This window comes from Temnothorax americanus, unplaced genomic scaffold (genome assembly GCF_048541705.1).
Source record: "Temnothorax americanus isolate GAGA-0224 unplaced genomic scaffold, ASM4854170v1 Scaffold43, whole genome shotgun sequence".
Classification (NCBI taxonomy): Eukaryota; Metazoa; Arthropoda; class Insecta; order Hymenoptera; family Formicidae; genus Temnothorax; species Temnothorax americanus.
The window spans coordinates 670,001-693,858 of NW_027509581.1; the positions used below are offsets into that span (position 1 = coordinate 670,001).

The 23,858-nt window shown below is 36.6% G+C and overlaps 1 protein-coding gene across 3 annotated transcripts in view; it reads left to right on the forward strand.

Annotated features, from left to right (window-relative positions):
• Oatp74d (Organic anion transporting polypeptide 74D) overlaps positions 1-23,578 on the forward strand; it is a 144,573-nt gene extending 120,995 nt beyond the window's left edge. For all 3 annotated transcript variants that reach the window (XM_077416538.1, XM_077416539.1, XM_077416537.1), the window contains 6 exons: positions 5,159-5,323; positions 7,099-7,294; positions 10,223-10,373; positions 11,318-11,558; positions 11,853-11,981; positions 12,525-23,578. In XM_077416538.1, coding sequence (XP_077272664.1) covers positions 5,159-5,323; positions 7,099-7,294; positions 10,223-10,373; positions 11,318-11,558; positions 11,853-11,981; positions 12,525-12,694 — 1,052 coding nt within the window. In that variant the 3' untranslated portion in view covers positions 12,695-23,578. The remainder of the gene's footprint in view (positions 1-5,158; positions 5,324-7,098; positions 7,295-10,222; positions 10,374-11,317; positions 11,559-11,852; positions 11,982-12,524) is intronic.
• Positions 23,579-23,858: the final 280 nt, after the last annotated feature.

Here is a 23,858-nt window from a genome sequence, read left to right on the forward strand (position 1 = left end):
AATAGTAAATTCATCAGAACTATTGTTAAAAATTATCAAGAACTGTAGAACTATGCTGGATGCAAGTGAATTTGCAGTTTATTTGTGAGATGCTAACACTTATTGAGATGCTAACTTCACACACGTATTGCTAATTATATTTCCACGTAACGTAACGGCAAGTGTGTTTTTGTTGTGCGCTGAAAGTATTGCGACGAAAGGCGAAATTCTGCACGCCATCAGCCACTTGCCATAGTGCCGCGGATCGAAGGCTAACGAGAATGCAAATAGAAGCCGGAGACAATGTGCTCTTCGTAAGTTAATCGGGAGCTCACGACTAGCGATTTCGCCTACGGCTCGGCTAATGCTTTCTCTTACACACATATTTACATTGCGCATCAAGGTAACAATATATCGGTGTGCCCTGAATCATGATTTTCGTCGATTCGTTCTTCGTCGTCGATTTGTTCGTCGATTTCGTTCTTTCGACCCGTTAATTTAATTTTTCGTTGATTGAATGACTTTTATTATATTTGATTTTTTTATATTTAGAGAAAATAGGAATAAAAGTATGAGGATCATTAAAAAATTCTAATTATTACAAAATAAAAAAAAAATACGAGCGATGCATTGTACTCTATAGAGAGTATTTATGTATAATAATATTTTTTTACCAGAATTCTTTCCTAATTGTAAATAATTTTCTACGTCGCTGTAGAATACTTCGGCTACATTATTCAAGTTAGGAACGTGTGTTCGATCTATAACAACCCACGCGTTTAAATCGCTTCCATTCTCCGATGACGATCGAGATGCAACAGGATGAATCACGATGCTGCCATATCTGCAGCTGCATCGATATCTCGCGCGAGATCCCGATATCGGTCTCGTCGTCATCGCGCGGCGACGAATAACGCATTTATATGGCTCTATCTGCGCGTATAAAAGAAGGATACGAGGCGAATCGAGCGATCTCCGAAGCCGGTAAGCCTCCGGCGGTCCAAGGTCAATGGCGAATCTAGGTGCCGAGCAGAGAAAATCGGTATCGCCTCCGCCTATAATGTATGCGGGCCCAATCGGGAAAGTACGGCTCGCACCGAGATTTACAGGTTTCGACACGCCTGTAAAAAAAAAAGAAAAGAGTTAGAGGCGCGCGATTAGGCTCTCTCCATGGAGAATCGTCCTCTCCTCGAGCGACTCTCTCGCGAAATTCAGCAACCGTGAATAATCAGCCTCGTCCCCTGATTAGATTCCTGCGCGTTTGCCGTTTTTTTTCCCTCCCTCGGTGTTTCCAGCTGAACTTTTACTGCCAGAAGTGGCTCTTTGAAGACGGTGTTTCATGCTTCGTTTGCGATTCAATCACCTTGACCTGTTTAATCTTTTGATTTCTCTTAAGCAGCTCAAAGTATTGACAAAAATTTAACACGTTTTTATTATGTTAATGCGCGTTTATATTAAAGTCATTATATATTGGTTGCAAATATAATAATTTTAACTCTGAAAAGATACCCTAAAAGTGTCTTGATAGAACATTAAAAGAAAAATTCTCTTTGAAGGTAATATTAATTTGCGTATTACATTCTTTGTAAAAAAAAACAGTTTTTCGTAACTAAATTTTTCTCTTGAAAACAAAAATCTACTGTGATATTTTTTTTAACCCAGACAACATGTCCTATATCGGGACATATGCCGTCTTGAAAACGTCATTAAGACGTTTTAAGTCTCGGTTTGGACATTGTGTTCCAATTGCGTTTAAAAATTCCAAACAGCTGTTTATAACGCAATACTAAGGGACCAGAAAAGGGCAAACGCGTAAGAACAAATTTTCATAGTTGTATATTTTCGGAAGGACACAAATGGACTTTCTAATAAGTTTCTCAAACAGTTTTCTATATGCAATTTTCGAAACGCTTTGTCTCAATTATCGCGTATCACGTTACTGCGTAACTAAGCGAGAACTTAGCTCGTTCTCCGACGTCGAAAGCCCTGAAATCGTCGGATCCTCCTTTAACAGACCCTCTCGTGTGAGGACGGTGCGTTCACGCGTGCGTTCACGTGAACGTGCGTGCGTGTACGGGTCGGGAGCGCACACGCCGCCACCTCCGCTCTCTGCGTGTGTGCGTTAATAATAATGACTGACCGACTCGTGCACGAGGTGGGGCAAGTTCACGGTCACGCGTCGTGCATAGAGGCGGTGGTGGACACGCACGCGCGTACGTTTTGCGCGTGCACACGGACTAACATGCGTGTGTCTCTCACTTTGGATAGTTTTTTTCCTTTTCTCTCTCTTCTCCCTCCCGTTTTTTTTTTTTTACGTTCTGCGTTCTGTGTTCCTCTCGTCCTCTTCCTCTCTCTTCCGCGTCATTCTCGGTCGCTCTATACGCAGCTCGCTCGCTATACGAGCTGCATTACTAACACCGTCGCGCTTAATTCGGTGGATCGCCTACGTGCGAGCCTTTTTAATGTCTAACTTTTAACCCGCGTCTCTTCTAATGTTTTATTTATTGTCGGACACGATGTTATTTTGTTTAAAGCGCGTCGCCGTGCCTCCGCATATTTATAACGAATATTTTACTGCCGCGTTATTTTAGGCGTAGCTTATCTCCGAGCCCGACGCCATGTTCCATGCGTGTGTAAATCAAGTTACACAGTGATATGAAGAGATCGCGACACCGAAAAATTTTAATTATTACTGCAGTTGTAGAGATCAGATATTTTGAATTCACGACAATAAGGTTTGGAGGGTACAATTGACCTGTCCTGCAGTATTCAAATCTCACCGAATAAGCCTATATACTTCAATCAGACTCGATTGTTATCCAACTATTGCGTAATCGCTAAATTTGATGAGCGATGAGTTGTAATTATAAAATGTAATAACATTTATACGTCCGCATAATTTGCACGCATGTTCTCCCACCGGACCGCGTCGATTTATTTGTGTCTCTCGCGTTAATCACCAACTTAATAGAGTTGCGAAATCGGCGCGCGAGGTGAAACATCTGTCCGTAACGCGCGAATGGATATATTTTTAAATATACGATAGCGATCGGCGTCTCACGTTCGAACCTTTAAAGGGTATACGCTATACGTGCGCGATAATACTCGGAGCGCAATGTTAGTCACGTTTGTCTACTCATGGTCTGTGGGACGTCCCTATGCGGAGTTGCCACGACCGGAGTTGCCTCTCCTAGCTGGCCTCTCACGAGTACCTAGAAGACTTCTAGGCAAGTTCTAGGCATATAGCCGCGTTTGCACGCACAAGGTTACGCATATACTGTACACTTTCTACAGTATCGTGCGAAAAAGATGCTCGAGACTCGTCCCGAGGAGATAAATTAAGTCCTCGGAGGAAGAAGACCGAGGGGCATTTATTTACTCTCTCTTTGAGCAAATTGCAAAGTGATTAATTAACCCTTTGACCCGCTCCTCGATTTATAATAATCGGGCTTTTTAAAGGGACGAATCTCTTTTTCTCGAGACTTCATACATCTGGAAAGTGAAATCGCGTGATTGCGATAGAGCTTAAAATACTCTGAAACTTTTATTTCAAATATTTTTAATTCCTTGATGCATTAGAAATTTTTGAAATTTTGCGATATACTTTTTCAATACCTTCGTAATTTTTAAAGAAACTTTACGACAGTATTTGATTTTAAATTATCAAAATCTTTTGTTTTGCTACTTTTCAAAATGGGACAGGAAGAAATGTATGCATCCATAGCTTCAACGGTATTCAACGTTAAAAACAAATATACTATATTAATTTTAAATTGCTATTTTTACGTCTAAATGCCATAGCATACAGAAAAATAATTTTTTATTTTGAGCCTTATGACGATTTATCGAAAGAGACAATCGCGAATGTTTCTCTCGTTAGAACTGACAGTAAATTAATTTGAGAGGTGTATAAATGCGTTTACTGAGCCTCGAGAATAATTTTGTGCATTTCAATCGCAATAATGTCGTTCCTTAATCATCGGGGAACTAGAATGCTGGCGGACTATAGCTTCCTAAAAAAAGCAGGTCTATACGTTTTTCAATGGGTTAATACGTTCGTTTGGCCGAGCGCCGAGCGATATGTACCTTTGTCTGGCGAAGGTAAACGCGTGTGTAAAAGTCCACGCGACGCATCGATCTCCACCGATACGTTACACTGATTCCGGTGAAACTGCCAGTAAACGTAGCCGTCGTTGTCGTCGTCGTCGTCAATGCTAAAGTCGCTTGGAATCGCTCAGGGCTTTATAACGCAGAATCGTACAGTACGGAGCCTCCCTTTCTCCTTTTCTTGGCGCGATCTCTTCCTCCGTTCCTGTTTCCCATCTCCGACCATCTTCGAACCCTTTCGCATCCTCCCGAGAAAGAGGACGCGGAGAGGAGAGGACTCGATTGCTGGCTAATTAGCTCGCCCCTCGTAATCGAGCTCGTAAATATACGGCGGATCGGTAGACCCGGCAACTCTGTCAGATTCGCAGAGGACGAGTATATACGGCTGTACGCACGGCTCGAAGAGACAGAGGGAAGATCAGGCGAGACCGGGACCAATAAGAGATAACCGTGCATGTGGCCACGCGTGCATCTCTCGCTTGCCACGAGATGCATCTGCGCGGCGGAGCCAGATCGCACGACTACTAGGACTATCGCTAAGCCCTGCGTAACCTTCGTCCATGAAACGTGTAACACTTCGAGTCGATGATCCGTATACCCGTTGTACATTAATACGGTGGTCCGAGAGATCTCATTTCTCTCATTTGCCTAGAGGGAGCATAATTAGTGGGACATTTCACGTCGGACTTTCGAAAATTTCGAAAGGACATGGCATCCAATCGGATTTCGTTAGAACGTCCGTTATCTGATACCTTCTATACGCACGTCGACTGATTTATTGCTATTAGGTTACTAGATTTACATCTATCTTCCAACGGTTTTCAGACACGGAAAATAAGACACAATTTACATTTTAATCGATTTACATTTTAATATGACTGGCCTAATTTATTACTCAAAAATTTCTGGTTGTTAATTGCTGTAATTCTTTTTTGTTTCACTTGTGTCGGAAGTCGATGACAACCTTAATGAACACGTACAAGCAGAAGTTTACGGACTGATCTGATATTAATTCTTGCACTCTCACACGCGCACATTCATATATTAACACTTTGATCGTTTACTGTTGCAGACTTTCCCAGCGCTGTAAAGAGGCTGTTGAAGAACGACATTCTGATGTTCAGAACCGCAAGTAGTGTGTTACACATCCTGCCAATTGCCGGTCTCTATACCTTTCTGCCCAAGTACCTCGAGAGCCAATTTCGCCTGCCGGCTCATCATGCGAACATGATCTCAGGTAATTATCGCGAGTGAACACGCGAGCGGGGCCTCCGGGAACCCCGAAATGTATCCCCAATTATATTACTAATGATATGCGCACCGTGAGAGATGAATCGTGTCCTCCGGAATAACAGCGACGACGTTTCCCGAAAGATCGAGCGGGCGACGTCGCAAGATTTCGTCGCCGGATGTCCGTCGCGATTACGACGCAAAGTGGATAATTTGACGTAAACGTCAGAACGGTTGTGTCATTTCGCTCACGAGAAAAAAAACCTTGTTTTCTCACTTCGTCCATCGTGCAGGAAGTTGCGACAAAATCTGTCGGCCAATCAAACAGAATAATCTGGAATTATTATTAATGCTTTGTACGACTTAAAAAAACATGTGTTTTCTAAAAATCGAAAACTGAAATATCACTCAAAATGTGAAATGCAATTGTAATGAAAAGTGAAAATTGAGCCTGTGCACTTTGAGCGTTTTGCTACTCTAACAAAGAGCAAAATTGCGCTCCATAAGTTGGAGTGAAACCGCATTTTACTCCATTTGAGTGCAGTAGATCAGTGTCCACAGGAATGAATTATGTCATTCTACAATTTTGAATGGAAAATTTCTCTCTGTTAGAATTATTATTTATCAGTCAAACTTTGGTGAATCGTGATGTAACTTTAGAGTGAGATCGTACCACTACGGTAGAATAACCGCTCTAAAAATTTGAGTGAAAAATTCACTCCTACCTTATGAGTGTCCGCATTTACTCAAATTAGAGTGGCGACCCTCTCTTTTGAAGTGACTATCGCAATCACTCTAATATATTAGTGGCGAAACCATGCTCTATGAGATTTAGAGAGTGTAATTCACAGCAACATTATACATATTTCTGATTCTTTTTTTTTTGAAAAATATTAATTAAAATTAGAATGAATAAATAATGTTAAAGTAAAGTAATGGAAGATGTTGCTAGTAGTATCGTGGCCTGGCTGCGCGTGCAGCGATCATGGATAGTTCGGTATAAACGGTACGGTAGAACGAACTCGCGCGTATCTCGGTATTAATTGTACAGTACCTTATCTTACGTACGTGCACGCGTTAATTTATGATATTGTCCGCCGAATAATTGGCGTCGGTCGTAGAACAAGGCTACATTCCGTTTCTACATTCTGATTCTACTTCTCGTCATTTTACGCTTGTCCGGCTTATATTAATTAAGTATGGTCGTATTATTCAGTGGCGAATATTTTGAGAACTACCATTGTTGCGCAATGCTATTGTATATACCAATTTTGAATTATTTCGTAGCTGCCCGCGACGAAAATGTATTAAACTAATAAAAATACAGGTAGAGCACTTTAATTCTGAAGCGTTATGAACACTAATATATAACAAATTTTGAACACTATATTTGATATACTTTGTAATTATTGAAAAGCTCTTTTTTATATGATATATATATATATTGAATAAAAAAGATTAAATAATAAAATTTATTTAACTTATTAAATGAAATATATGGATAGTCTGTAGCTTAAATAGAAAATTAATAAAATATATGGTTGTCAATTTTGTTTTTTTACACAACTGTAATGTAATAATATACTTTACACTATTTAGTGTATTAAGAGAGCAACGTGTTTTTATTCGACAAGTGCGCTGATTTTTTTTATTAATGAAGTCTATTTTAATGAAGTGACTATCGCCATTCTTGAGTTTCCATGACTGGATTATGACGCACAACATGAATTGCCAGGTGAATGGCTCTGAACGGTCGTATAATGAGCGCAATTTTTTGCACAGGTGTTGGCGGGATCCTAGTGATGGGATTGGGCATCATAATTAGCGGCGTATTTATCTTGAGGGTGAAGCCTAATGCCAGATTCGTCGCAGCCTGGATCGCCTTCACCGCGGTCGTTTACGCGATCGGCATGGGTGTGTTGATGTTTATTGGTTGTCCAATGGACGACTTCGCCGGACTCGTGTCACATTCCGACGGGTAAGTGATTTCATCGCATCTAGCAAAATTTTATGTTGGCGTCGCTCCAATGATTACGCTCGACGCGGATGTCGTTGAAAGGAAAATTCCTATATGTAACGAATAAACAGGTGAAATTCTTAGCATACAAGCATATATTAAATGACGATAACAATACACGGGAGACCTCAATATAACACGATAAAAAAATTATAATATTTGTTTGTTTTAAAGTGTAAAAGTATAAAAGGAAGAAGGATTTTATATCTTTAACTAGCTGGTTACCCGGGCTTCGCCCGGGAGTCGTTTTCCTTCAAACTACTTCATTTCCAACATTATATGTTGTCTAATTTACGCTAATTTTAAGATATTCGGCCTTTTTTTTGTTTCTTGTTGGAGGAGGAAAATGCCTAATGCATATCCTAGGCCCTAATGCATACCCCTAGGATTTCTACCCCTGTTTTATACACAATTCTTTAAGATTCGGTAAATTATTTCCCGAAAAATTAGAAAAATTTCGGATACCGGTTCCCAAAAAGATCGGTAACGAAAAACTATACAGTTTATAGCACTCCCCGGGAAATTATACCCCTGTTTTATATACAATTCTTCAAAATTCGGTAAATTTTTTCCCGAAAAATTGGAAAAATTTCGGATACCGGTTTCCAAAAATATCGGTAACGAAAAACTATACACTCTATAACACTCCCCGGAAAATTCTACCCCTATTTTATATATTTTTGGTAAAAATTCGGTCGAATAGTTTAAGAGTGTATAAAGAACAGACATAGACATACAGACATTCTATTTTATTTATATAGATTTAATAATAATCTGTTATATCTTTAATATTTAATTTACATTTTTTATAAATATGTATTTCCATATGCATACATAATTTATATATGTATCTATAATATGTGTGGCTCGCATAACACGGAATGCATTTCTCGTGTTATGTAGAGGTCTATATTATTATTATACTATATTACAATTTATAATTAAATATTGTATTAGCATAATCGAGTGTCAGTGAAATTAACCAAGCATTCTGTTAATCTTATATCTGGTATCAAAGACGACAAAGTGTCTAACGAAATTATGTATTTTAGATTGTAAAGATAATTTTAGATAATTTTTTATTAAAATAAGATGTATAGAGAGAAAGACAGAAAAGGTCTAGAATAATATTAGCATCCGTAATTATATATAGGCATTTTAAATGTTGACGTTTACGTTCTCGGATACAGTGCGACACGTGACAAAGTTCATTTTGCGTTCTCTCTTCGATAATATCGCAGCTTGACAGTATTTTCGAAAGCGTTCGACTCATGTTAGTAACATCGTTACGAAACTATCGCGATTGCCACTTCGCGCGGTCTGGCGAACGACGGCTGGTATTTAACGAAAGACAACGTGCTCGAATGCGTGTCCGATTAGAGTGCGCATCGTAAATACACGTATCGGAAACGCGCGCGTGCGGACCCTCGCCCTCCCTTTCTCTTATTTACAAGTCAACGATATCTCCTGGTTCCCCTAAATACATACATCTCGAGCTCTTCCGATTCGGGCTCCTCGCTTATTTATTAGGCGCGCGAAAGCGAAAAAACTTTGACAGTGACTTTGTGCAATCTAGAGCATTATATCTCATCGAGCGGAAACCGTCATAACGTGAACAAATATATTTTTTTAACAACAGGATTTAATTGATTTTAATGGCTTGATTCTTGTGCGGCTGTGAATTGCTTTATCTCCTTGTTTTAGCAGAGACTTTTTTCCAACATTCTCTCTCTTTCTCTTTCTCTTTCACACATCACACACGCACATACGCACACATATTGTCTCTATTTTTGTATTACATTATAAAAATTATAGAATTTAGGGAAAAGAAGATATTATTTATAATTTTAAGGTGTTTGGTTTAATCCTTTGTGTCACGACTTTTTATTAGACCGATCCCCCTTTATATCGGGGATTTTTCGGGTCACTGATTACGAATCAGAAGTCAGAATTTTTAAATTTATGGTCGATTTAATATGGCAAACCAATAATCCAAAAATTTATTTAATTTCCATGAAAATTAGTACATGTGGTAAATCAGTACCTATAGGAGGTTTTTTGTCGCTGAATCTGAATCTGAAATCCATAGGACAACATTATAAGAGATATTCAAACTATTTTTTTGGATTTTTACAGTGGAAAATATTGATTTTTCCATATTTTTCAAAGAATATTAATTTATAATAAAAAAAACAACGTAGCAAAAAGATTTGACAAAATTCTGAAAAATACTTTAGGGTGCCTTAAATAAGTGCTTAAATATTAGAAATGATGTCTCAGATACGTAGCAGTCTGAATTTTCGATGTTGATAATAGTTTAATGCAAAAAAGGAATTTTTTAAATAAAAAGCACAAATTTTGACTATTTGTTTATTTATAATAATGTTATATAATAATTTATAATAATTTTTTGTTTATTTATAATAATTATGCAAATAAAAATTTACGGTTGCCTACTTTTTTCACACTTGTTCATGTACATAAAAAAAATTCGTTAAAATAATTAAAAATTGTGTGGAGAAAGATGAGACGCTGAGCGTTTTACCGTGCCGTAAAAAGGGTTAAAAGCACTGATATGATTCAGACTGCTACGCATCTGAGACATCATTTCTAATATTTAAGTAGCCAGCGAACCATACTTGCTAAGTCAACATTTTTTCTCGCTTAAACGAGATATTTAATGTACCTGACATTTACTTATTGAGCTCGATTTCTTTATTCAACTTAACAAAGTTTACCTTCCTTTAATTAAGCAAACGCATTTCTATTCAAACTTATTAATCTGTTTTCATGTCAAAACAAATTATCTTAAGGAAGACAGACGATTAAGTTATTAAAATGAGACATATTTTAAAGCGGGGCTGATCTGAGAACGATTCGTTTCCATAGACTCTCCAGCTTCGAGCCGACCTGCGAGGCTACTTGCGACTGCGATCGGAACAAATTCAGTCCAATCTGCGGCGCCGATGGCAAAACGTATTTCTCCGCGTGTCACGCGGGTTGCTCGAATTATACGGTTGCTGACGGCAAAGTGGCATCGGTAAGTGCTAAGCCCGGTAGAACCGGCAGGACATGCTCTGATGACATATCTGTTAGAGTGAGATTACACGGGATACGATAGTAATTGAATCGTTCGTCAGCTTGGAAACACTGATAAGACCAAGAATTAAGATTGTTGGGAAGCCACTCGGAGATCAACACGAATTTGGGAGATCTCTCGCCTCTGTTTACGAAATTTGCGATATTTAGACAGAATCACGGTTGTTGAAGCTGCAGACAATTTTAAGCGTACTGTTTAATTTGATATTTCTTAAATATTTAATAACGAGACTTAATAACTCTCTGAGCGTAAATATCCATTGTATAACTTCATTTTTTTCGACGCGAAATAGATATTATTTGGTACTCTCTAAAGGTCAAGAAGTAAAATGTCACTCAAAACGAGTGAAATGCAAGTGTAACGAAAAATGATAATTGAGCCTGTACATTGAATGATTTGTTACTTTAAGAAAGAGTAAAATTGCGCTTTATAGTTGGAGTGAAATCGCACTCTATTTGAGTGAGAGAGCACTTTTTTCGAGTGCAGTAAATCAGTATCCATAGGAGTGAATTTTGTCACTCTACAATTTTGAGTAGAAAATATTACTCTGTTAGAGTCATTTATTAGTCAATTTTTAGTGAATCGTAATTTACTATAGTTTTAGAGTGAGATCACATCACTTCGATAGAGTAGCCGCTCTAAAAATTTGAGTAAAAAATTCACTCTTACTTTATGAGTGCTATCTCTTTTGGAGTGACTATCGCAATCACTCTAATATATTAGTGGCGAAACCACTCTATGAGATTTAGAGAGAGTATTGTGTAACTTCTTTTTTAACACAAAATATTATTCGGGATTTATACTTTCAATATACGAGGCACGAAAAATTATAATCCTCGCTACAAATTCTCTCTTCTGATGACGTTACGTTTGATACTTCACAGTTTTACAATTGTCAATGCATCGGACAGAACGTAACGATACCGGAAATAGTGAGCACGGCGTCGATCGGTTACTGTCAATTGGAGTGCAGTAACTTTTGGGTTTACATGATCCTGTTCTCAGTCTTCGTTTTTATTCACTCCACGAGCGAGGTAGGCTCTATGTTGCTCATTCTGCGATGCGTGGATCCCAGGGACAAGGCCATGGCACTCGGCCTGATACAGTTCGCCATCGGCTTATTCGGTAATTACTTACTAATTACTTGCTGGACATTTTCCAATAACAGAAATAAATATTCGTAAAAGGAGAAAGTAAATAAATAATATTTTAAACAATTTCTTGTTTGAAAAATATTAAAAATAATTGTAATATTACTTATAAACAGATTTTATAATTAAATAATTTATATAATTTAATAAAGTATTCATGTAAGTTCACGAATTGAAAAAAGGCTGATTTAATTTTAATTTCTCATTGTTCTAAAAATGTATTTTTTAACAGTAATATACAGTATCTTTGTCTCTTCGCTTCTCTCAGGCAATGTTCCGTGTCCTATCGTTTATGGTGCTGTGGTAGATTCCGCTTGTCTCGTATGGGAATACGCTTGCGGTGAGCGAGGCGCCTGTTGGCTTTACGATTCGAACGTCTTTAGAATGTTCTATCACGGTATGTACAACTTAGAGATATGAAAAAAATTCTATTATTAAAATTTGTTACTAAAAAATGAAATAAAATTAGGTTGTTTAAAAAAAATCTTGTGTTGAATTTAAATTAACACACGTATTGTTAGTAATATCACTCTGCAAATCAAAGTGTGTTATTTTAACTGAAGCTCTTTTTACACATTTCTTGCCGTTTTAAATTACGTCATTTAACACGGTTGAACGTATTAACTTAATGCGATTAAACGTGTTAATTTAAAACATATAAAACGAGTTTCAGTCAAATGTGTCATTTTTAGACGTTTATGCATGTTGAAATAACACACTTGGATTTACAGTGATATTTGTTTCGATTTTGTTGTAACTTGAAATGCTAATGAAATATATAAAATTAAAATGAATAAATAGATGGATAAATTGAGCCGAAAGTTTGCAAGAAAGGAAGAACATATTCTTTATAGATAACGATAAAATTTGCAGTGTCATCACGCTGGATTGCACATAAACATAGATTACGTAATATACTGATTGAATGTTTCTTTTGCAGGTACGACGGGCGGCATCCTCTTGCTGGCCTTCGTGGTGGATATAGTCGTCTGGTACAAGGCCGGGAGCATAAGCTTCGTGGAGGAGCAGGAGGGCGAGACAGGTACCGCGGAGGAAATGGCGACGTTAAAATCGCAGGACGCTCAAGCGGTCGAGAACGACTATTTGTGAAGGTTTCGTATTACTCTTTTGCGGTGAAGGGCCGCGACGGCGACATTATTATCGTCATCGTCTAAGGATGCAACGCAGTGTCGTAGGATACGCAGGGGCATCGTCCTTCGCGAATGGTGCACAGCTCGTCGTGACTTCCCAGAGAGACGGCGAGCGATTGGCTTGCCGGCGATTACACGCATCGAAACGGAACTTTCCTCGAAAGAGTTCCGTTCTGATGGGCAGGAAGTCTAGTTCCTTCTGTCCCTCGACGGCATCCGAGCATAAAAAAGCGGGCTCTTCGTGTGAATCACAAGGAAGACTGAAGTCGAAGGGCGACTTGGACGAATTTTGATTCGGTGACTCAGAGGACTCCAGGGCTCAGTAGTGTACGAATGTGCGATGAACGGGAAGAAAAATTTAGTTTAAAGTATACAAAAGTAATTAATACTTATGCAACAGTGAAGAACGAAGACACGGAAGAAAGGGAAGACTTGAGGCATATACTTCGTCTCGAGCATCGCAACGTAATATAAGTCTCTCGAGTGCGCCTTGGAAAAGTTAGTAGGGTTTCTCTCTCAGGGAGGCTTGTCAGTAAGTATTCGCAATAAAAGTACTACTTCCGTGCCTACGAAATGACGGTGCTCGCGGCGAGCACGCGGTCCGCCGATCCGCACCAACCGATCCGGGGAATGGAATCAAATTAAAGCACACGAGCGGCTTCGCGGGTGGCAATGAATGCGGCTCGCACGGACAAACAGTGAGGGATTGCTTCGTGCTTTGCACCGGCGTTGATTAGTATATACATATATGACGGCGTTCCCGCCGCGCTCGCGCGCGTGCACACGTTATCTAATTCTTTAACGGTAACGTTCGTTTACCGTGATGCAAAAGGAAACGCGGGGCATTTACGTAGGTTACAAATGTAGTTTTGTTTATTTAGTAGAGATTTAACAAAAATCTCATTACAGAAGGGGGCTACAATCAAAGCTAATGGAGTACTGAGTTCGCGGTACTAAATTTCTAATATCTCAAAGCTATATAACAATAAGAAAGTGAGAAAATCTTTTAATTGAAACGCAAGATTGTAAAATTTTAATATTTATAAAAATTACAAAATTTTTGAAAAACATAATTTATTGAGTATTATGCAATATACATTTTTAAGTATTAAGAAATATACAATGTGATGCCAAACTGAAGCATTGATTGTTGGACTTTGCTATCTGAGCATGCAGATAAGGCGGTTGTTAATTAAGAATTTGCGACTTTTTAAAAAAAAATTTGGTTGACGATTAATTAACGGCTGTGGGAAAGCTTTGCTATATTATAATTTAGTACACTATATTGACAAAAAATGTATTAGTTATTATAAGAACAAAAATGCATTTATGAGCATTATTGAGATAGATTTAGGTCTGTATGTTGCAAGCAAATCTGTTATTGGATATTTTAATATTAAAATTAATATAATTTTATTATTATTATTATTATTATTATTAAATATCAATTAGTTAATACAAAATTATATTAAAATTAAAGGTATCAGGTACTACATTACATGTATTAATTTCCAAGTTTTTTTAAATTTATTATTTTCAATAAATGACACAAGAAATGTAAATATTTTAAAAATCTTAGAAAACAATATCTAAAAAGTAAAATATCAGGAATAAGCGATTGTGCACATGTCAGTAACAGAGATATTTATCAAATTAAAAACTGGACATTTCTTAGTAAATTGAATCTTTTTTATTTAAATTTGACAGCAAAATTTTTAGTATCGGAGGAATTGGAACTCAATATACTACAAATCTATTAATGGTGAAATTAACATTATAGAAATCCAATAAAGAGTTGCTGATCTCTCGCCAGACATTAAAATCTAAAATCCGAACAAATAAATTTAGTTGATATGCCCTGTATTTTCTTTTCGAAAATAGCAATGTTATTCAATCGCGCGTTGCATGGTGCATTACGTGTCTCAGATATGATTATGTCCAAAAACACGTGAAAAGTAAAAGAAACGGAGGAAAACTCGCCGATCATTCCATTCGATCGATCGTTCCGATAAGAAAGCTTCTTCGCGGTTGGAATGCGTAAAGAGCAGGCAAAGGATATACATATAATTATATACGTGTAAAAAAAGTGTATACTTCACACGTAGGTACGTAATGTACAGCTTAAAATCGTCGATTCTGGTCAGTCAGTTCTCGATCGCTCACAAACGAACGTATGCGCTTCAGGTATGCTCGCGTGCACCTCTGCTTTAATCCTTGCGTGTGTTCTTTCTATTGATGTTTTGAAAAAAGTCATCGCGATGACTGATGCGCCGGGTTTTCGCACCGGCCGCGGCGCCTCGCGCGGAGATAGAAATTATCCGCGAAGCACTACAGAAGTGAAGTGCCGAGCGAGCGATACAGATCTAAACTATAACGCGTATAAATTTCGGAAAAGAAAAAAGTAAAGAAATTATGTAATTAAACTAGATTTTTTTGTTATCTTAAATACCATTATTGGGAAAAAAACAGCGTGCGCACTACTTTATTTGTTGACCAAAATCAAACGATTGCTAATTAATAATTGTTGATTAAAAATTGCTAATCGACAATTGTTAATTAACAATTGTTAATTAACATTGACTGTAAAAATATTTCGAAAAAGACGCTGTTTATAAAATTGACGCATTTACACATTTGTGTGTAATTTAAATTTGTAATAAACACGTTTTATTATAGGTCTGTATATTATTCTCGGCGTTTCTTGAATACAAATACTGCTTGTCTAAGGATGATTAATAGATTAAAAACTATAAGGAGTAATGTAAGCGTAGTGTGTTTTAACTGTTAAAATCAGAAATGTAGGAATAACGAGATAATAAGTTACATGGTATAATATGCTAAGGATTAACGCAGCAAACGACTACCTCTTAATATATTGTACATCTCGTTATTGTTAAAACAGAGCTCATTATCGATAACTTGATTCGAGACTTTGCAAGGTGAAAGATTAATTACTGCATTGGAAAGATTAATTACTTACCTCGATGTCGGTGACTGTTTTGACAATAATTTGCGACGTACGAGCGAAATTCGAGTATGCTCCGTAAATTAGCGATATATTTTTATGTATGTAAGAATGTCGCATCCTTGAAACACAAAGACGTTCGTTTTGAGCGGCCTAAAACATCCTCGTTCCTTTACATAGTTTGTTCTTAATTTGCGCTAGTAATAAACTCTTGAACAATATTATCTAAACAAAATTTTGCGAAAATAAACAATTTTTTAATTTAAATAGTAAACTTCTGGACTTTATACATTATTCGAATTTTTTTATATTTTTGAGTTAATCACAGAAACATATTTAAAAATTATCCGACCTACCCCTATATTAGTCTTCAATTTTTGCGATAAACGTCCCTGAATTAAATCCCTGAAATAAAGAAATAAAAAGTACAATTAAAAAATACAATTTTAATTTAAAAAAAAAATTAAAATTTTTGTAAACTCAGAAACATACAAGATGTTTCAGTTATATTAAATTAAGATTTTAGATTTTAGTAATTATTGTTGGAGATAATATTGTTGGAGATTAAAAATATCTTGCACAAATTGAGATGTATATAAACCGCGTTTATTTGCTCCGGTTTTAAGAATCGATAAAACATTACATATATGTACGCATACACAGATACGGTTGTTGATATGACATTCGAAATTTTTCTTGGATCTCGGTTGACCTCTTAGGCACTACCGTCCGTGTGTTACACTTGCGCATAAAGTACTATTATGGTAAATAAATAAATATATATATATATATATATATATATATATATATATATATATAGACGTTATATGTAGATACTTGTAATAAATACCATGACTGGCAGAAGTCTCCAGTGATGCGGAAAGATGGAAAATAAAACGAAGAGGAGAATAAGAGAGAGAGGTCGACGAGATTGAAAGCAAAGATACATATGATACATATAATATTTTTAGATGATTTGACGAAAACGGAAATAAGATGCATGAGATAAAAAGTTAATTATTATTATCCTTGTTACTATGATTATCGTGCTGATGTGCTAGAGGAGAATGCGAACCACACGTACAAAAATAAATAAAAGAAGAGCAAATGAAAGATTATTAAAAAAAGTTGTATTATAATATGATACACTTTACATGAAACATGCTCATCGATATCTGATTATCTGTCTGAGTACTTTTTAGGATTTTGCGCATTTTTTGAATAATGAAAAAAATATGTCAATGCGTATTCATTTTTTGTGGAGGATTGCCTGCAGCTAGTATAGCATAATAATTGAATAATTTGAAACTTATTCAATTCGAAGTATTGGAAACTTTAAAAAAAAGCAGTTCTTTCCTTGAAATAGTAAATACTCGTTTAAAATTGCTTGCACAATATTTCAAAGTAAAGAGAGAATTATTCAGACAACTTTTCTAAACGGAAAGGGCTATTAAAATATTGGATAATTTTCCAGTGTTTGGGTAATATTAAATTTGAACTTGAATTTTAGATGATTATTTGATGCGACCGCCAATTTAAATATAGAAAATCAATTATACGAATTGACGATTAATTATCTCTTTCATACGGTCGGCTTTCTCTCTCGTCGATGTTTATTAACCCTTAAATACAGACGCGATTTCATAGTTACACCGGTATATAGACTGTTTTGTCTTTTGAGAGTTACCCTGTTGTTTTCTCCTTCTGCACGCATAAGCCTCACACATTTACACATTTATTCTTTCCAAATTTAATATATTATTTGCGCGAGCGGTTTGTATTTAAGGGTTGTTTCGCACGAGCGTGCGGTTTAGCGCGAAAAACGGGAAATATATTTTTGGAGAATTTTATGTTTTTGGGAAAGTTATGAGTGCATTTCTCCATTGATCCCCTCCCCGAAAACCGGAGTGTCTATTATGCGATCTGACGTAAGGATGATGAAAATCAACATGTAATATAATGCATAATGTTATTTTATAAAAGATATTTATTGATCTACATATACTAATCTCTATTTGCTATAATCTCGATTATTACGGAACAAAACTGTAACTGTAATCGTAACATTTCGTTCAAAATTTGACTCCGAGGCGATTGAATGTGTCTCTTTGTGTATTTATCACGAAAATCAGCCAATTTCTTTTTCAAAGCGCGAAGATATATAATATCTTATTCATCAGTCGGTATGAGCAAGCAGTGAATTAACTGCTTTACTATGATTAGCAAGGCACAATGAGTGTAGTTGATTAAAACAAGCGGTTCGGATGAATATCCAATATCGTTTTGCGATTCTTGCGGTTGGCAAAACGCGTATGCACAGCTGAGGTGACAAAAATTGCATTTTGGCTCCTAAATGTTCGTATCTCAAAGTTAACATTACATTCAGTGTTCACTTCGCATTTCTTCAGCAGCTGTTGTCAAACGATATTGGTTATTCTCGATTATAATGCCACGCGTACGGGTATATAAATTGAATATATATATTGTACAGAATATATTCGTCGAGTACGCGATCGTAGAGGGTCGTGTATGAATGGCCGCGTACGTTGCATTACTTTTGTGCGGTGCTGCCAACCGAAAATCGTATTTTTGTATCCACGGAATAATTAATAATCTATATTTTAAACGAACACGGCGGTGCAGCACGGCACAGCGATATACGGGGATCATGTCCGATTGTAATTCAGAAATGTAATGCAGATTTGGATGTAACGGATGTATGTTAAACATTGCGGGTACCCTTGGGTACACTATATAATGCCCGTGTAGAAGCTTCTGGATGATCAAAAACAAACTCTTGAGGAAAAAAACGTTAAGAGATCACGCTATAATTAATAATTCGTATTGTTTAAGCGATTATCGATCGTTATATATCTATATACGTATATCTATATCGTATAGAAATCGTAATTCATCGCCGTTCGATCGATTGGAGAAATATTTTTCAAATTACGTAGATCGTAGAATCGTGTACAATCTACGGAATTAACGATGATCCACGTGTACAAAATATAATATTAATGCGGTCTCCCTTTCCTCTGTTGATCAAACTTTTTCAACTCCGACGACGATTTCGTGGATGCCGTCGGAGAGCGACGGCGCGCGGCGGTCTGCTCATGACGATTCCCTTTGGCGGAAACACGGAGAACTGAGGTGCAAACGTGTGAATAGATATTTATCAAAAATTTTGTTTTTACTCTCTAAAAGTTGAAGAGTGAAATGCAAACGAAAAGTGAAAATTGAGCCTGTGCACGTCGAGCGATTCGTCACTTTAAGAAAGAGTAAAATTGTGCTCTATAAGTTGGAATGAAATCGTATTGTATTTGAAAAGGCACTTTTTTCGAGTACAGTAGATCAGTGTCTACAGGAGAGAATTATGTCACTTTATATTATAATTTTGAGTGGAAAATTTTATTCTGTTAGAGTTATTTAGTCGCATCAGTAAATCGTGATTCACTATAGCTTTAGAGTGAGGTCACTCTAATAATTGGACCCCAAGCTATCGATCAAGCCTACTTAGAACTTGATCCGTTCACTCGTTATCGAGATCTCAACATCTCGGGTACTCGCAACCCGTCGCGTCGCGTAAAAGAGTCACGATCGGTCTCGCTCCGCGTGTACTTGGCGCGAGACACTACCGTGTCTCTTGATAGAGTAGCCGCTCTAAAAATTTGAGTGAAAAATTAACTCTTACTTTTTATGAGTGTCCGCATTTACTCAAATTAGAGTGACAACCTTCTCTTTTGGAGTGACTATCGCAATCACTCTAATATATTAGTAGCAAAACCACTCTATGAAATTTAGAGAGTATATTTTTCAAAATATTGTATAATATATCATTAATATTCAAAGAATTAAAGTTTGATAGCAACTAAGAAGCTCTTGAAGGAAGAGGTTGAAGGAATTATGATGCAAAACAAAAATGTGTTACTCATACGTTCTTGTCACGTCATAATTTCTTCAGTCGATATAAAAAAGTCTTAATTCTTGATTATTGATTATTGATTATTTTTAAATAACTGCGTGCAAGAATATATTTTCTGCCTATCTATTTATGTTTATTTTTATATTTGACACGATTTATATTTTCTCTTGTAGTTCTCGAGTTATTTTTTATTCGTGTATCTATTAACTTATTTAATTTTTATTTATAATTTTTAAATTTTACGAGAATGAATTTTTTTAACAATGCATATAAGCGAATATATTCATGTGTTCGTTCCTCGGTGTTCCGCGACGTAGTACGTATCGATACACTTGTAAATATAGACAAGTACAATAATTGCCAAAATAATTCGAGGCTCAGGATCGAGTCTCGACCTTCAGTTTTTCCGCCGATGCTGATCCAACCGGCGGCAAATGACTCGCGATTGCTTCCTACTTATTTGGCCTTCGTCTGCGCTTGATAGTGCAAACGAATTTCCGTTTCAATTAATCAATGTGATTAGCGATTAGTATAGTTAAATAGTTGATATATCTTCAAATCGCGAGTTATTTGCCGATCATCGCTGTGTAATTAAACGACGTAAAACCGCGACGATTTACGAAATACAAAGATTGTCTTGAAACTGGAAACTGCCAGCAGACTTAAAACATACATCACATATATACTCTTCTTAAAGATACACTCCGAAACTACCTACTGATACTGTCCGATGGAATTCATTGTTCTTCACTGCCACGTAGAATCACACACGTTTATCTTCATGATATCCAAAATTTTTTGTTTTGATTATCATGGAGAGAAGACATATCTTTCCGTTACTGTTCCCTATATCCGTGTAAAGTGCATTTGAGATTCTCTATATACTCACATAATTTTCGTCGCGATTTTACGGATTCGCTTCGACACGGTGATCTTGCATAATGTTTTTCGGTAGAACACTCTATAATCTAAAAACAAATCGATCATTGGCGAATACGGGGAATATACTATAATTCTATATTTTAGTGAGTGAGTGAGTGAATGATGGAATGAATGAGCGAATGAAAGTGTGTGTGTGTGTGTGTATGTGGGGGGGAGAGAGAGAGAGAGAGAGAGAGAGAGAGAGAGAGAGAGAGAGAGAGAGAGAGAGAGAGAGAGAGAGAGAGAGAGTTTATTGATAATGTCTGTACATCCGTAGCTCTCGGCTGCATAGCGTCAGTGATATGATCTACCCCGGTTTCACCTAATTAATCAATGTAGAATCCTTCGTGGAGGAAATGGAGGAATTATAATTGTGTGCTAGTCTTTAATTATGCGACATGCGCTCGTAAACTCTCGCCCGCGTCGGCGACGCGCGAATCGCAAGTGCGAGAAGTATGTGCATTGAAGAAGTACTCGAGAGGTGGGGTGTACAATGAGTGCGAAATATAAATTGCCATTTTTTTTATGTAGACAATATTGTAATTAGAATTATGTATTCATAATTACTATTATTTTATTACATCTATTATATTGATATTATTATCGCTATTGTAAACTGTCGAATTAGATTTGAAGCTTATTGTAATGAAAAGTAATTATAATTAATTATTAATTACGGCTAACTTCTAGAGATCTATTATACGTAATAGCAAGTTATGATTGTAATAATTGCGGCTTTGATTTTTATACATAATATTTTATATATACATATTGTAAGGAAGGAAAAAGGAGACACACGTACACACGATTACTCTTCAAGAGACGTAAGTGTATTTTCATATAAAGCATGTATGCTATATTGTGTGTAAGTGTGGCAAGAATAGCTCTTACCGTATCCGGTATCTGTACGAAACCGGAAAAACGAATTTTATCTTTGCGACTCTCGTTAAGTTGATGGCGATCCGTTTGTTTTCTCTATATTCGTTTTATTTCACAGCAAATGAACGTTATACAGCAAGGAAGCTCGTATTTAAGATAGACTGTATTTTTATGGGAATTATTTTCCACACACCGAAAATCGAATGCGAGAAATTTTTGAACAGTAACTGTTTCGAGCCAGCTTGCGTAAGGCTGCTACCATTGGCGAACGGACGGAATTACTCTTTAAGTTAACGAACATTTTTTTTAACAGGCCAGTAGTAAGAGCTTTCGAATTGTAATCGTAATCTCGTGGCAATCGTCTTCTTCGATGTGAAGTTTTCGCAATTGACCTGATTCTTGAACTGACGTGCAAATTGTATGAGTACCGATTATTTGAATACAACTCGACCCTTTTTTCGGGGCGCCGTATATTACGTCCTCGATTAAGGCTGTAAATAGAAAATACCATTTGCTGTAACGCGAACTCAAGGTTCCCAGTAACTTCCGACATTTAAGTGCCTAAAAAACCCAGATACACGTCTATTCTCTTCGTTGTCTAGTTTCTACGGTTGGATAAGGTACTGCCTGTCAAAGTGTAACAACGACAGAAACTAGCGCTTGTCTATCGTGTAATAAATTTCGTTCGCGTCCGTCGCGGGAATATTTGTTCGAAATACTGTTAAATGGGCATTTCACAAAAAATACAAAGATAAATTGCACTCTTCTCGATATATTCCAATTGAATAGGATGTACAAACGAGAGTAATTTCTTTCATATGGTATTCTTTGCAATATGAACGACGGTACCTGTGAAAATATTGCAATAGTGTAACTTTGGGTGATTGCACAATTTTACTAGCTTTTTATGCACCCTTGTTTCGTATATTTGTTAAATTATATATTTTTAAGTAGTTATAAATTTCCATGAGTTGCCAAACGAATATCGATGTATATAGCGTAGAACAATGTACAAACTATTAACCCTCTGATGCTTTTTGATGGTCGAAATGATTTTGCAGAACGTGTATAATTTTCTTGGTTTTTACTTAAAGATATCCATTCCCCAAGGTCATTTTTCATTCCATATTTATTAGAGTGTGCATTACGAATAATAATAAAAAATTCCCAGTTGCTCGATAGTCCGTCAGAGGGTTAAACATTAAAGAAATTATATGCCCTTTTATGATAAACGATATGATGCGCCGAATATTGCAAGACCAAGAGAAGATGCAATAAGTAATAAAACGGAAATAAAATAGAAGTACCTATACGTATATCTCTACAAAAAAAGGAGCTTAGAGTATATAAGAATTATGGTAGCGCCTTATCCAACTTTCGTTAGTTTTTACATCGCAAAGGACGAGAGACTGTCGTTTGACACCCTCAACAGATCTCAGCACTCCGGCGAAACGAACAAGGATCATTTATTTTCTAATCAAACTTGCAGAAGGGCCAGCTCGTTTCCGTGGAGTGCGCCTAACGAATAAATAATTATATATTATAAATAAATAAATGAATAAATATATAAATGCATATATATATATATATATATATATATGTATATATATATAAAATATATATAGATGCGCGTGCGTGTACATACATATGTAAATTTAAGTGGGGGAACCTTGAGGTGCGTGGGACAACGAAAACAGAAAATCCTCGAAAGTAGAAGCGCCGGAACGTCGAACGTCAGTCGATGTTTTTGTTTTTGAGGATGCAAGAGTCAATTTTTCGATTGCGTAAACGAAACCCCTGCATCACTGTAACATACCTCTATAGCACGTCTCATAGTTTAATTAGCCCTCGGGTTATCGATCGTTTAAATTTTCTCAGGCACGGGGGGAAGAGCGGTACCTTCGAATATATTTATTTTTCTGACTAGAAAATCGAGGGGTTGAAGGGGGAACATTAAATGGGGCAGAAAAGATAATACAACACTTTGCGAGCGGTGTTTGGTAATCCGAGGGTTAAGACTGATTCTACAAGCGCGTTATAAAAAATGCTAGACCGAGCATATTTTATAATTATACTGTCATTATTATTGTTTGTAATTATACGATTACTATTGAATTTGTTTTTAATAAACGGCAAGTGCCATTGATTACATATATGGACTGAAACATGGTCTTTCTCAGCCTTAAATCTCTTTTATTCTGTGTGTGTGTGTGTGTGTGTGTGTGTGTGTGTGTGTGTGTGTGTGTGTGTGTGTGTGTGTGTGTGTGTGTGTGTGTGTGTGTGTGTGTGTGTGTGTGTGTGTGTGTGTTAAGTAAATAATATTATATAAGTATTATACATTTTAATATAATACAAATAAAAATCAAATAAAAGATAATAAAAGCTATGAGCCCAGCTAGGTTTTGGTGTTTCAATTTAATGCTAAGATTCATG